Source organism: Chiloscyllium punctatum, chromosome 23 (assembly GCF_047496795.1).
Source record: "Chiloscyllium punctatum isolate Juve2018m chromosome 23, sChiPun1.3, whole genome shotgun sequence".
Taxonomy (NCBI): Eukaryota; Metazoa; Chordata; class Chondrichthyes; order Orectolobiformes; family Hemiscylliidae; genus Chiloscyllium; species Chiloscyllium punctatum.
The window spans coordinates 60689190-60701560 of NC_092761.1; the positions used below are offsets into that span (position 1 = coordinate 60689190).

The 12371-nt window shown below is 43.4% G+C and overlaps 1 protein-coding gene across 2 annotated transcripts in view; it reads right to left on the minus strand.

Moving 5' to 3' along the window:
- The window catches only part of LOC140494104 (hepatic and glial cell adhesion molecule-like), an 82839-nt gene that overhangs the window by 22478 nt on the left and 47990 nt on the right, over window positions 1-12371 (minus strand). For both annotated transcript variants that reach the window (XM_072593074.1, XM_072593075.1), the window contains exons 2-3: window positions 7393-7734; window positions 4242-4523 (exon numbers count right to left, since the gene is read on the minus strand). In XM_072593074.1, the coding sequence (XP_072449175.1) occupies window positions 4242-4523; window positions 7393-7734 (624 nt within the window). The remainder of the gene's footprint in view (window positions 1-4241; window positions 4524-7392; window positions 7735-12371) is intronic.

Consider the following 12371-nt stretch of genomic DNA (forward strand, 5'->3'; position numbering starts at 1 on the left):
ACAGTCTCCAAGTGATGTTTTCCTCTCATTATTTCCTCCCTCAACATTGAAGTAATTTTATTTCTAATCAGCAAGGCTGTTCCACCTCCCATGTCATTTTCTCTGTCTGTCCTGTAAATCAAGGCTGTATTTAGTTCCCCGGTCCTGAGAATTCTACAGCCACATCTCAATAATGGCTACTGGATTATAATCTCCAATTTGAACTTGTGCCTGCAGCTCATTTAATTTATTCCTTACACTCAATGCACTTGTATTTAGAACTCTTACTTGGCCTATACATTGATGCTTTATTCACCTATTTATTATTTACTTTTACCAGTTTAATCAATACATTTCTTATCGTATTGCCATTATCTGCCGTAGATCCTTATGGTCTTAAATTCTGCTAATTTGCTAATAGTCTTAAAGTTTTATGCCCTTTACTTATTGATGTACTGGGAGAAAGTGAGGAGTGCAGATGCTGGAGATCAGAGTTGAGAGTGTGGTGTTGGAAAAGCACAGCAGGTCAGGCAGTATCTGAGGAGCAGGAGAATCGACATTTCAGGCATAAGCCCTTCACCAGGGCCTTATTGATGTATCAACCAAGTAATATTCTTTATATATTTATCAGAATATCTCAAAGGTTTAAACACTTCCACCCATTCTACTCTTAACCTACTCTGTTCTAATTGAAAGGGTTTATGAAACTAGTTGAGGCGCCAAACTTCTTCCAACAGATTCTGGAGGAAGTCTCTGTTAAGGCCTTGAGGGAGGACTCACCTCCTGGTTCCAAAAAAGCAAACAATGTAAGAGATCAGGACCAACGGTGGGGGATTTCTAAGCTGGACACTCTTGCTCTTAAGTGCTCAATCAGAACCCAGTGCTTGACTGCACAGGCTGTCACCTGACGTATCCATTCAATATTAGTGGAGGTAGGGTCAGATCCTGGATCTTGGAAGATATAAGATTAAAAATAACTTTTGAAGGCGATTGAAGTTTCTCACTTCATTAAGGGACAAGGAGCATCCAAATTATGGGAGTTGATGGCTCTCACCCCCAAACCTGTTAATTACCACCTCATATTTGTGCGTGGAGTTGGAGAGGCTATCTCTTACCCCTTAAACCCAGCAATGTTTGTGGCAGAGGGTCATGGTGGATCCTTCTTCATTAACCTTTTAGGCCACAGTCTTTTGAGAAATGGTCTTACAATGTTCCCTGCAACCTCACAGGAAAATCAAATAAGACTGCGCACTTAGCTAACCTTTCTATTCATCAGCTCAGGAATCTGTTATAACTTACATGCAAAATCTCAGAAGTGGTATCTACACCTAAACTCTCTGGGGGATTTGTAACTTTTGATAATAATACAAATGGATGATATTGGATTGGTTGTTATTATACACATATATATATTGCCTCATCTTACATTCAAAAGTTGTCCCTTCTTTAAGATCCATTGCAACCAGTTGCCCCCTTTTTTAAACTGTATCCCACTGTTACCTCTGTAAACATTCTACTCTGCCTCATGGGGATGAATGTTATGTTTTGTTTTAGGCTAAGTGTCAGTTTTGTCAAGTTCTATGGTGGGTTTCTCTCCACGAGGCCTAGCGTGTTTTCACACTGCATCGTCCCAAACTCTCCTTTATGATGATCCTCTTCTTGACTCTAGCCCCATTCTACTTGGAACAACTTACAAAGGCCATTGTGCTCCAGGACAAGTACTGCCAATCTGGAGCTGCCCTGCACAGTTTCTGACATTTGCCCTAGATATGGCTATGCAGGGAAAATTGGGCTCCTGCTTTGTGGGCAGTGACCTGGAATTTCTGTGGATGGGAAGGTGTAAAGGTGGAACTTCCTCTTGCCCCAGCGGAGCCGATGACACCAGACCATGGTCCAAGGTTGCCATCTGGGTCAGTGTAGTTTCATCCGGCTGAAGGAATGAACAGCACTGTAGGAAGAAGGTCAATGTGCCATCATCTTCTCTCTCCAATACCTCATACTCACTCAATAAGGCTCATTCCCTACCACTCTCACTATTGCTTGCAGCACCTTCTGTCACTCGCTGTCATCCATCCCAATCCCTGACATAGCTAATCCTGCATACTCTCTGTGCTGCCTGCTCAATTACTTGGGCACCTCACCACCTTCCCCAGCACTAACAGCTGGGCTCCCTGTTTCCCATAAAACTTGCCCCTCTTGCATTCCAGGAAGAAACAGACCACAATAGGGTAGAAGGAATCAAAATGGCAGTTGGGCTGCCTGACATTCAATTGCTCACCCCTTAAAGAGGAGAGGATTCTGACTCTGACACACCCCAAAGAGCTGACTGACCATCTCTGAACCTTGGACTATATCAGAAACAGCCCTTGACCTACTGTGCAGAGACTCCTCCGAGTGAAGATGATCTCCCTTCATTTGATTGAAAACTCCTAATAACATGACAAGCTTCCTGGCATTGTGTCTTCAATAAATCTCAACGCAGTACAAAGTACTGTGAGCCTGGCATCTCCAAACGAAGGACAAGGTGCAAAAAGGTACAAGGAAGAGATGCTGTAAACATCCAGTCAGATTCAAAATGAGTGAGAGTGAAGAGAGTGAGCGGACACCCCAAAGGTTCCTTCTGGTCCAAACCCTTAGCCGGGTGTGCGTCCCTGACCATGCAATGTCCTTACTGCAGCATTTTAGTGAGAGTTGCCATTGACCCTAAAGTGCAGCATTGAAGTGCAGAAGTGTATTGTAAGTGGATCAGGAAGGTACCCTGAGGGTTATTAGAAGCTACACATCTCAGATGCCAGTGTTGTTGAATGTGATGGAAAATAGTGCCAGGAGATGTTGGTGCTTGGTGTTTAAATCTGGAGCATGTGATGAGCTGAAACTGTCAGACTTCCACATCCACCTTGGTGTCTACTTTGCTTACAGCCAAGAACAGGATAAAAAGCTGCATATTAAAGAGGAGGGACATACAATTAATAAGATTGTTAATAAGTGATGATCCCCCTGAATATGACATTCATGCCACTAGGCAAGAATAGGAATATAGGAACATTAGAATTAGGAGCAGGCACAGGCGATTCACCCCTCTGAATCCACTCTGCTATTTAACATGATCATGGCTGATCTTATCCTGGTCTCAACTCCACTCTCCAGCCTGCTCTCCAAAGCCTTTTATTCTGCTTTTCTTCAGGAACATATCTATTTCTTTCTTGAATCTGTTGAGTGATTCTGCCTCCACGGCACTCTGGGGCAGTGAGTTCCACAGATTCACAACCCTCTGGGAGAAATAGTTTCTCCCCATCTCAGTTTTGAACCACCTCCTCTCACTCTATATCTATGACCTCTTGTTTGAGACTGTCCCACAAGGGGAAACACTCTTTCAACATCCACCTTATCAATCCCCTTTAGCATTTTATATACCTCAGTCAGATCCCCCCTGCCTCCCCCCCTTATTCTTCTGAACTCCAGTGAGTACAAGCCCAAGCTATTCAACCGTTCCTCGTACACAGCCCTTTCATCCCTGGAATCAGTCTGGTGAACCTCCTCTGAACTGCCTGCAGTGACAGCACATCCTTCCTCAAGTAAGGGGACCAGGACTGGACACAATACTCCAGGTGTAGTCTCACCAATGGCCCATATACCTGTAACAACACTTCTTTATTTTTATCATCCATCTTTTTGTAATAAATGCTAGGATTCCATTTGCCTTTTTTATTCTATGATGCACCTACATACCCACTTTCTGCGATTCATGCACAAAGATGCCCAGATCCCTCTGCACTGACAGACTTTGAATCTGCTTCCCTGTTAAATAATCATTTGCCCTATTATTTTCCCAGCCAAAATAGACAACCTCACACCTATCCACATTAAACTTCATCTGCCAGATTCTGGCCCATGCTCCTATCCATCTTTAAACTCTTTATCTCCTCATGACAGCCTGCTTTCCCACCTATTTCAGTATCATCTGCAAATTATGCTATGTTACACCCTGTCCCTGCTTGCAGATCATTTATACAGAATCTTGCCTTGACACTCAGAATTTATTTCAAAGATGCACAGGTTGTTTCTGACTTTGAGAAAGGCCTCATTGGATTTCTGGTGCGATTCTACCTCATTTCACATCACAACCCATGTCACTCAGGCTATGATATTGCCTTAGTTTTTGTACTTTAAATGTCATTGTCCTCCCTCCACTGTAATAATAGTCCTACTCTGCCACATTATTTCCTACTATTCCCCCTTGGTTGTCCCTTATATGTACTTACTGTATACAGTCAGCTTCACTGGTACGCTTCGAGAGTTGCTGATAGGGTTCTCCACCATACAGCTGTAAAGGTCATCATCAGTTATGTGGACCCGTGTGATGGTCAGGGTTTTCTGATCACTTGACAAAGAGAATCTTTCATCATCGTCTAGGGGCTTCCCTCCTTTTAGCCATGTATATATTGGTTTGGTTCCATTTTCATGTGAGCAGTTCAGTGTGACGTATTCACTCAGTTCCAGGACAGTAGAGGATGATAGCACCACCACAGGTTTTGTCACGGGGACTGGATAACACAAATAATAAACTCACAAGAGGTGCCAGGGTCATAAAACACACAACAAAGATGTGCTTGTTGAAGAACTTCTAAGCTCGTAAACCCTAGTCAGATATATATTGATGCAAAGAGAAAGTGAGTAAAAACTTGATCAAAGTCCTGCGAAAGAGAAACAGTTTGGAGAGTTTTAAAGAATGAATTTCAGAAATTCAGATTTAGACAGCTAAAGGGACAATAACCAATGGTAAGATGAGCATAGCTTAAGCTTTTGAAGGACTTGGGGTTGGAGGGGGTTACAGAGACAGGGAGGAAGCAACCACAGTGGATTTTCAATGAGGATTTTAAAAAATATACTTAAGGCACTGGTGGATTAGGAGTCAATGCAAATCAGATTGCACAGGGGTGACAGTTGAACAGCAATACAGGCAACAGAGTTGAATGACTATAATTAATAAAGGGCGGAATATGGGAAACCAGCCAGAGAAACAGATTCTTTGGATCAACTACTTCAGCAACAACCTGTGTCATTTGGGAAAAAGATACAGAGTTACCATGCTCTGGCAAAGAAGGAGTGGTGGGATGGTGGGATAATTACTGGCAGTGATTTTATTGTGCTCAACTAGAAAGTTGCAAACATGTTGTGAAAAACAGCAAATTTTCATCTACCTCAGCCATGACTCTTAGGAAATTAGCAAGTGGGTTTGTGGAAAAGGTATCTTGTAAAACATTTTGACGGATCGATTTTCCTTGCTTCTTTTGGTGCTAATGTTGGTGCTGATGAAGTTAGGGTAATCACTGCACATTGCTGATGCTGCCTGGCAGCCTTTCATTTCAGGCATAGTGGAACTTAGAAATCCAATCCATTTCATCTGCTAGTGTCCGTACGTCTTCAAAGAACAAAGAAATTTAGAGCCCAGGAACAGGCCCTTCGGTGTCCAAGCCTGAGCTGATCAAAATGTAATGTCTAAACCTGTCGGTCAATTCCTAAGCATCTATATCCCTCTACTCCCCACCTACTCATGCATTTGTCCAGATGCATCTTAAATGAATCTACCGTGCCAGCCTCTGTTGGCAACATGTTTCAAACGCCCAGTGCCCTCTGTGTGAAGTACTTGCCACGTGTATCCCCCTTAAACTTTCCACCTCTCACCTTGAAAGCGTGGCCTCTCGTTGTTGAATCCTTCACCCCGGGGAAAAGCTTGTCCCTATCCACCCTGTCTTTAAGAAGGAATCATAGCCTGGTAGTCAAGAGAAGAAGCCAGAACCAATTCGCGTTCACTTATGAATTGAACAATAATAATAACAATGACAGTTCCCAAATCATCATGACAAAGTGTAGCAGCACCCGAGACCGAAAAGAATTATAGTGAGCACTCAGAGCGGAGTTAACTAGTCTCAGCTAGGGTGATGTTAGTCAGCATTAAAATTATCGTGTCCCTGGGTAGAAACAGGGAAATCAGACCATATTTTGGCATCTATGTCAATGCAAATCAATTCTTCTGTAATATTTGGAGTGAAATGACCTGGATGAAGGGATTGAGTGCACTGTAGTCAAATTTTCTGATGATAGGGAGGGAGGGAGTTGTGACCAAGATACAAAGAGTCCGAAGAAAGATATGAGAAGGTTATGTCGTGGCAAATGGAGTATAATATGGAAAATATGAGGTTGTCCACTTTGGTAGAAAGAATAGAAAAGCAGATTATAATTTAAGCAGTGGGAGACCATAGTGTTCTGCAGTACAGAGGCATCTACATGTACTTGTACATGGAATCACAATGAACCAGCAAGCAGGTACAGCTTGTTATTAAGAAACTAAATGGAATGTGTCCTTTATAATAAAGGGAAACAGACCCTTTGACCCAACAAGTCTATGCCAACCCTCTGAAGAGTAACCCACCCAGACCTATTCCCCTACAACTTTACATTTACTCCTGACATAATGCACATATCTTTGAGCACTATGGGCAATTTAGCATGGCCAATTCACCTAACCTGCATACCTTTAGATTATGGGTAGAAACTGGAGCACCCGGAGGAAACCCATGCAGACACTGGGAAAACACGCAAACTCGACAGACAGTCGCCCGAGGCTGGAATTGAACCCAGGTCCCTGGTGCTGTGAGGCAGCAGTGCAAACCACTGAGCCACTTTGCAGTCCTTAAATACAAAAGTATGGAAGTCTTATTATAACTGTAGACGGCGTTGGTGAGACCACAACTTGAGTACTAAGTGTAGTTTCCTTACTTTATCTGATGCAAGCATCATGAGAGTGATATAATCTGGACTGATATAATTTGGAGACCCAGGACTTATGGATATATTCTTTTCACCTTCTTTTTGAATTGGGGCACTACCTATTCTTCAGCTTGTGTGTGTTTGAAGTTGCATTTTTATTATTTTTCTCATGGTTACAATGCAATTGTTCTTTCTTTCTTTCAAAGAAACTTGTAATTGACTCCTGAGTTCCAGTGAACTAGTTAACTATGTCTTAACTGGAGAGAGGTATAGTCTCATGGTAAAATGAACACCAGTTTTTTCTATTGCGGCCCCGAGCATTAAAATTCTAAGAGGAGTTTTTTTTTTGTATTGGAAGGAGTTCAAAGAAGATTCACCAAGGGGTGAAGGAGGTCTCTTATATGGAAAGGTTGAGCAGCTTGAGCCAATATTCTGAAGTTTAGAAATATAAATAGCAATCTTGTGGAAATATATAAGATTATGTAAGAAGTGAAAGATGTTTCCCCTTGTGGAGAAACTTGGAACTAGGAGCATAGATTCACAACACCTAAGCGGGAACCAAGAGGGTCAATAGCATTTGGAATTCTCTCTCCCACAGGATTGGTAAACAACTCAGTATAAGTCAAACAGCCTGCTACTTACTATCAACAGTTAAATTGAGCGTCTTCACTGCAGTGGAGGCATCATCTGTGATTGCGATCTCGACTTCATACATTCCTTCGTCGGTTGGCTGCAAGTTGTGGATCAACAGGGATCCGTTGCGGAAGATCACAATCCGATCCTTGTACTCTGGCCGTAGTTTGCCCAGGATGCGTGTACCAAAGGATTGGACCAAAGGGATGGGCTTGTCCCTCTTCAGCTGCCACTGGATGACTGGAGTCTCTGAGCTGCTAGCTGTGTATTGTATAGAAAGTAAGACTGATCCTCCCACGATCCCGTGCGTAGTGAGCTCTTCTGCTGTTATATTCACTCCCTCTACTGATGCTGGAACAGCAAGAATATGTAAAACATGAGAAAGGAGTATATTCAGTAAAAAAAATCAGGAGTTGGATTGGATAATTGTTACCTTGCCCATTAATTATTGCTGTCCAGTTTTGAGACAGATACAAACTTGAAGAGGAAGAAAGAACATGCATTTATATCACATCTTTCACAACCTCAAACCCCTTCAGGTCCTAGGAGATACTTTTTGAGGTGTGGTTGCTAATCCAATATCAGAAACATGATAATTTTTTGTGCACTGCAAGCTCCTTCAAACATCAGTGTGGTTGATCACCACAGCATGTGCTTCAGTGTGGTTTGTTATGGAATGATTATAAGGAGGGCATACCTGCTCTTCAAACAGGAGCACAGATCTTTGCCACTACCCTGCACCCTCCTCTCCAACCTATCACCATCACCCCCCACCTTCACCTACCTATCGCATTCCCAGCTAACCTCCCCCAAGCCCCACCCCCTCCCATTTATCTCTCAGCCCCCTTGGGCCTCCCTCACATTCCTGATGAAGAGCTTATGCTCAAAACATCGACTCTCCTGCTCCTCGGATGCAGCCTGACCGGCTGAGCTTTTGACTCTGATCTCCAACATCTGCAGTCCTCACCTTCTTCTGTTACCCTGCAGTGGCCTGGTAGGGACAGTGTTTACTATCCTGGCACTTTCAGCAAAGAAGGAACAAGATGTTGAAGAACATTGGGAAGGAAGCGGTATAAAAATCATTGAATCCCTCCAGTGCAGAGGCAGGCCATTCAGCCCAAGAACACTAGCTCTCATATGAGCATCCCTCTCAGACTCCTCCCATCCCATGGCTAACCCACCTAGCCTTGTACAATTTAGCATGGCCAATCCACCTAACCTGCACAACTTTGGACTGTGGGAGGAAACCCACACATACACACACAGGGAGAATGTGCAAACTCCACACAGTCACCCAACGGTGAAATTGAACCCAGGACCTTGGTGCTGTGAGGCAGTAGTACTAACCACTGAGCTACTGAGCCATTTGCAAGCTTGTTTTTGTTTGAAGAAGAAGACAGATCTCAAGGGAAATGGCAGCCACCAACATTCCCTCTACATTTCTTCCACTGTTCTGTATGTGACCCCTTTACAGCAAGGCTTGAACCTTCTAACATTCCTGTGCAGCTGCATGTGTGCATAAACCACCAGGCTGTCAACTCCATGCTAAAGGAACCACAGCTTGCCTCCTGTGCTGCACATTGCCAATTAGGTTGCGGCCATGCACCTACACAGCTTAGAGACAATAATGGACAGAATCTGAAGAGAAAGAATTAGTGACATATCAGCAAATACAGAGACTAAGGGAATCTGGCTGGTCAGCTGTCTCATGAAAATAGGATCAAGGGAGCAGGAGCTGGTTTTGTAGAGGGCTGTTTTATTTTAAAAGCCTCAATCTATAAAACCCAGGATCCCATTTATTCTATGCAACTATTGTCAGAGCAGAGGAATGCAATCAGCCTTTGAATGGGGTTGAGCATGTTTCCTCACGTCCTATAATAAGTAGGCATGTAACTATCTGTGAGAGACTGTAGGCTTCAATCTCTATTAGGGTGAGGCAATAGGTTATAAAGCTTGTGGGATGCCTCTTCACATCAAGCAAAGGGCAAGCAAAGAGAAAGGTCTCAAGTTTACTTCAGCTAGAACAGGGATTGAACCTATGCTGCTGGTGGCATTCTGACACATATAATAACATCTAAGCTTACCAGCTCATTAAGCTACATAAATATACAAATAGACCTGTCATAGAATTGCCCATTTCACTGACCCACTTGTGTCTCCTTGCAACCTTCCAGACAGTTTACAGTCCATCCAATTTGTTATAATCATCAAGCTTGAACAGGATTCTTTTGTGCCTGCATCTAAAGCTGTGGACAGGGAAGCGTATTAGAGCTCAGGTTGGTGGGCCAAGACAACTGGGTTTGGGAGTGGGGTCCTCAGTGTTTATATCCAGGATGGGGTTGCTGTACTTGGGCTGGGGGCAGGGCTGGGCATCTGGGCCAGGAACATTATCAAGGCCCATGATTACAGTCCCTGGCCCAGTCTGGGTTTATCCTATTCACATAAATAGAAAACAAAAGAGACAACAGAGGGTCAGATCCATGGGTACACAATCTCGAAATTCTGTGAAAAAGTGAAGCATCCTTCGAAAAAATGGGGTGCTATGGTTGAGACATTATTTAATGCATTAAGATATGACTTCGGTAGCTATCATAATTATATGGCTAGTCAAGTTCAGTTCCTGGAAAATTGCCATCCTCAAATAATCCAAGATTGCAGTGGAGTAGGACTCTTCAGCTGGAGCTCATCCACTCTGTCCGTTACTTTTCTTTATTCTCTCTTTCTTTTCTCTTCGTCCTTTCTTTCTCCTCTTATGTCATCTTGGTCTCCCAGCCTTGGAACTACTGGCCTCCAGTCCCACAGCCTTGGTGCTTCACAGTCTCCGACCTTGTGGCCTTTGACCTCGGAACTGCGGGCTTCTGACCTTGCAGCCTCCAACCTCATGACCTTGGAACTCCTGACCTGTGACCTCATGACCTCTGACCTCCTGGCCTCCATGTAGACCAAAGCGACATCCTCTAAGCTTGGCATAGCAGCCTGGCATGAAGGCCTCTGTGCCCACCATGGAGTCCTCTCAGCCCAGCGAGGCAATCTCCCTTCCTGACATGGCCTCAGCGTGGACTTGCGGTCTCAAGGTAATTCCAGAGCGATCTCCTGGCCTGTGAACCCTGAGGTGAAGTACGACACAGTATCAAGTCAAGCCCCAGTGCAGACAGGAGGCTAGGTGGATTGGGTTGGAAAACTACTGTACTGAACTTTTTTTTCCTCCATTTTATAAATTATTCTTAAAATCTGCAATGCTGGACTTTTTACTTCTCTATTTTTCTCAGCACTGTAACTGAAGAAGCTGTACCTAAGGACCTTGTATCTAAGATGTCACCATAAGCAGCGACTTATACATTTTTCACTGTACTCATTTGAGTACATGTGACAATAAAGCTAATTCTAATTCAGAATATTGATATTGGGGCATTCAGTGAAGGTCATGCCATTGAATGTCAAGGGGTGATGGTTAAATTGTCTCTTATTGCAAATGGTCACTACCTGACATTTGTGTGGCACGGGTATTATTTGCCACTTGTCAGCCCAAGCCTGGATATTATACAGGTCTATGTTGCATTTGGACTGCTTCTCTATCTGAGGAGTTGCAAATGTTGCTGAACATTACGCAATAATTGGCAAACATCTCCACTTCTGATCTTATGATGGAGGGAACGTCATTGATAAAACAACTGAAGATGCTTGGTCTTAGACACTATCCTGAGGAGCTCCTGCAGAGATGTCCTGCAGCTGCAATGACTGACTTCCAAAAATCACAATATATGTATTTCTTCAATAGGGCAGCATGGTGGCTCAGTGGTTAGCACTGCTGCCTCACAATGCCAAAGACCCAGGTTCGATTCCTACCTCGGATGACTATCTGTGTGGAGTTTGCACATTCTTCCTGTGTCTGTGTGGATTTCCTCATGGAAGTCAGATGAATTGGCCATGTTAAATTGCCCATCGTGTTAGGTGAATCAGTCAGGGGTAAATGTAAGGAAAAGGGTCTGGGTGGGTTCATCTTTGGAGGGTTGGTGTGGACTTGTTTGCCACACTGTAGGGATTCTAATCTGAACCAGCAGAGATTTTGCCCACACTTAGTGCTCAGCACTTACTTGGCCAGTTTTCAACATTATCGGGTAGATGTCAGTGTTGTAACTGTATTGGAACAGCTTGGCAATAGGATTAACAAGAAAAGAATATTGAATAAACTGCCATATTAACCCACTGTTGCCTGGATCTAACATTAAACTTAATCATGCAGAGCCTGGAGGGTGACCATGATATTAAATGGCAAACCAGAAGTTAGAAAATATCATATCCATCTGAAATATTAATGAGTGTCACTAAATGATCCCTCTGGCCCTTGGTGAAAATTAGGGAGACCCTTATCAGAGACTGCAGCCCACGGCAAGAACCTACACATCGAGTCCTTTACCATGGGGAGGCTATTATGTTGCAGATTTGACTGACCAGGAAACCTTTACGCTCTTACTGCCTGCTGTGAGCGTGTTTAAAGGTGTTACAGGTTAATACTCAGCTTGATTGACCAAATTATAAATGTAGCATCCTTTTGCATAAATCCCAGGGCAGGCCATAAACGCTGAGCTTCTGGCTCATGGATAGGTACGGCACCTCAATAAATGATTCGTAGAATTATTGAAAGGAACAAAATGCTGCCCTTTCATGGTGTAAAACATCAGAAGGTCAGTCTGCAAGCGATTAATGTGGCCTTTTTCAAACATCCAACTTACTGAAAACGAAACAATGCAATAAACTCAAACACTAGTACATTCTTTCAATTCTTGTGTGTTTCCCATTGTGGGAATTGATATAAAGTACACTTTGTTATTGAGACACTTGCTTCCGACAGAGTCAAGCTGGAAACACAACACACTATTAGGGGCACGTTGCTGTTTGTAGCTGGGATCATCAGCCATGCAGATTTATCAGTTTTGTACTTCGATTTACAATGGAGCTTGTTTGTGCATTTGGTCTGAGAACAAATG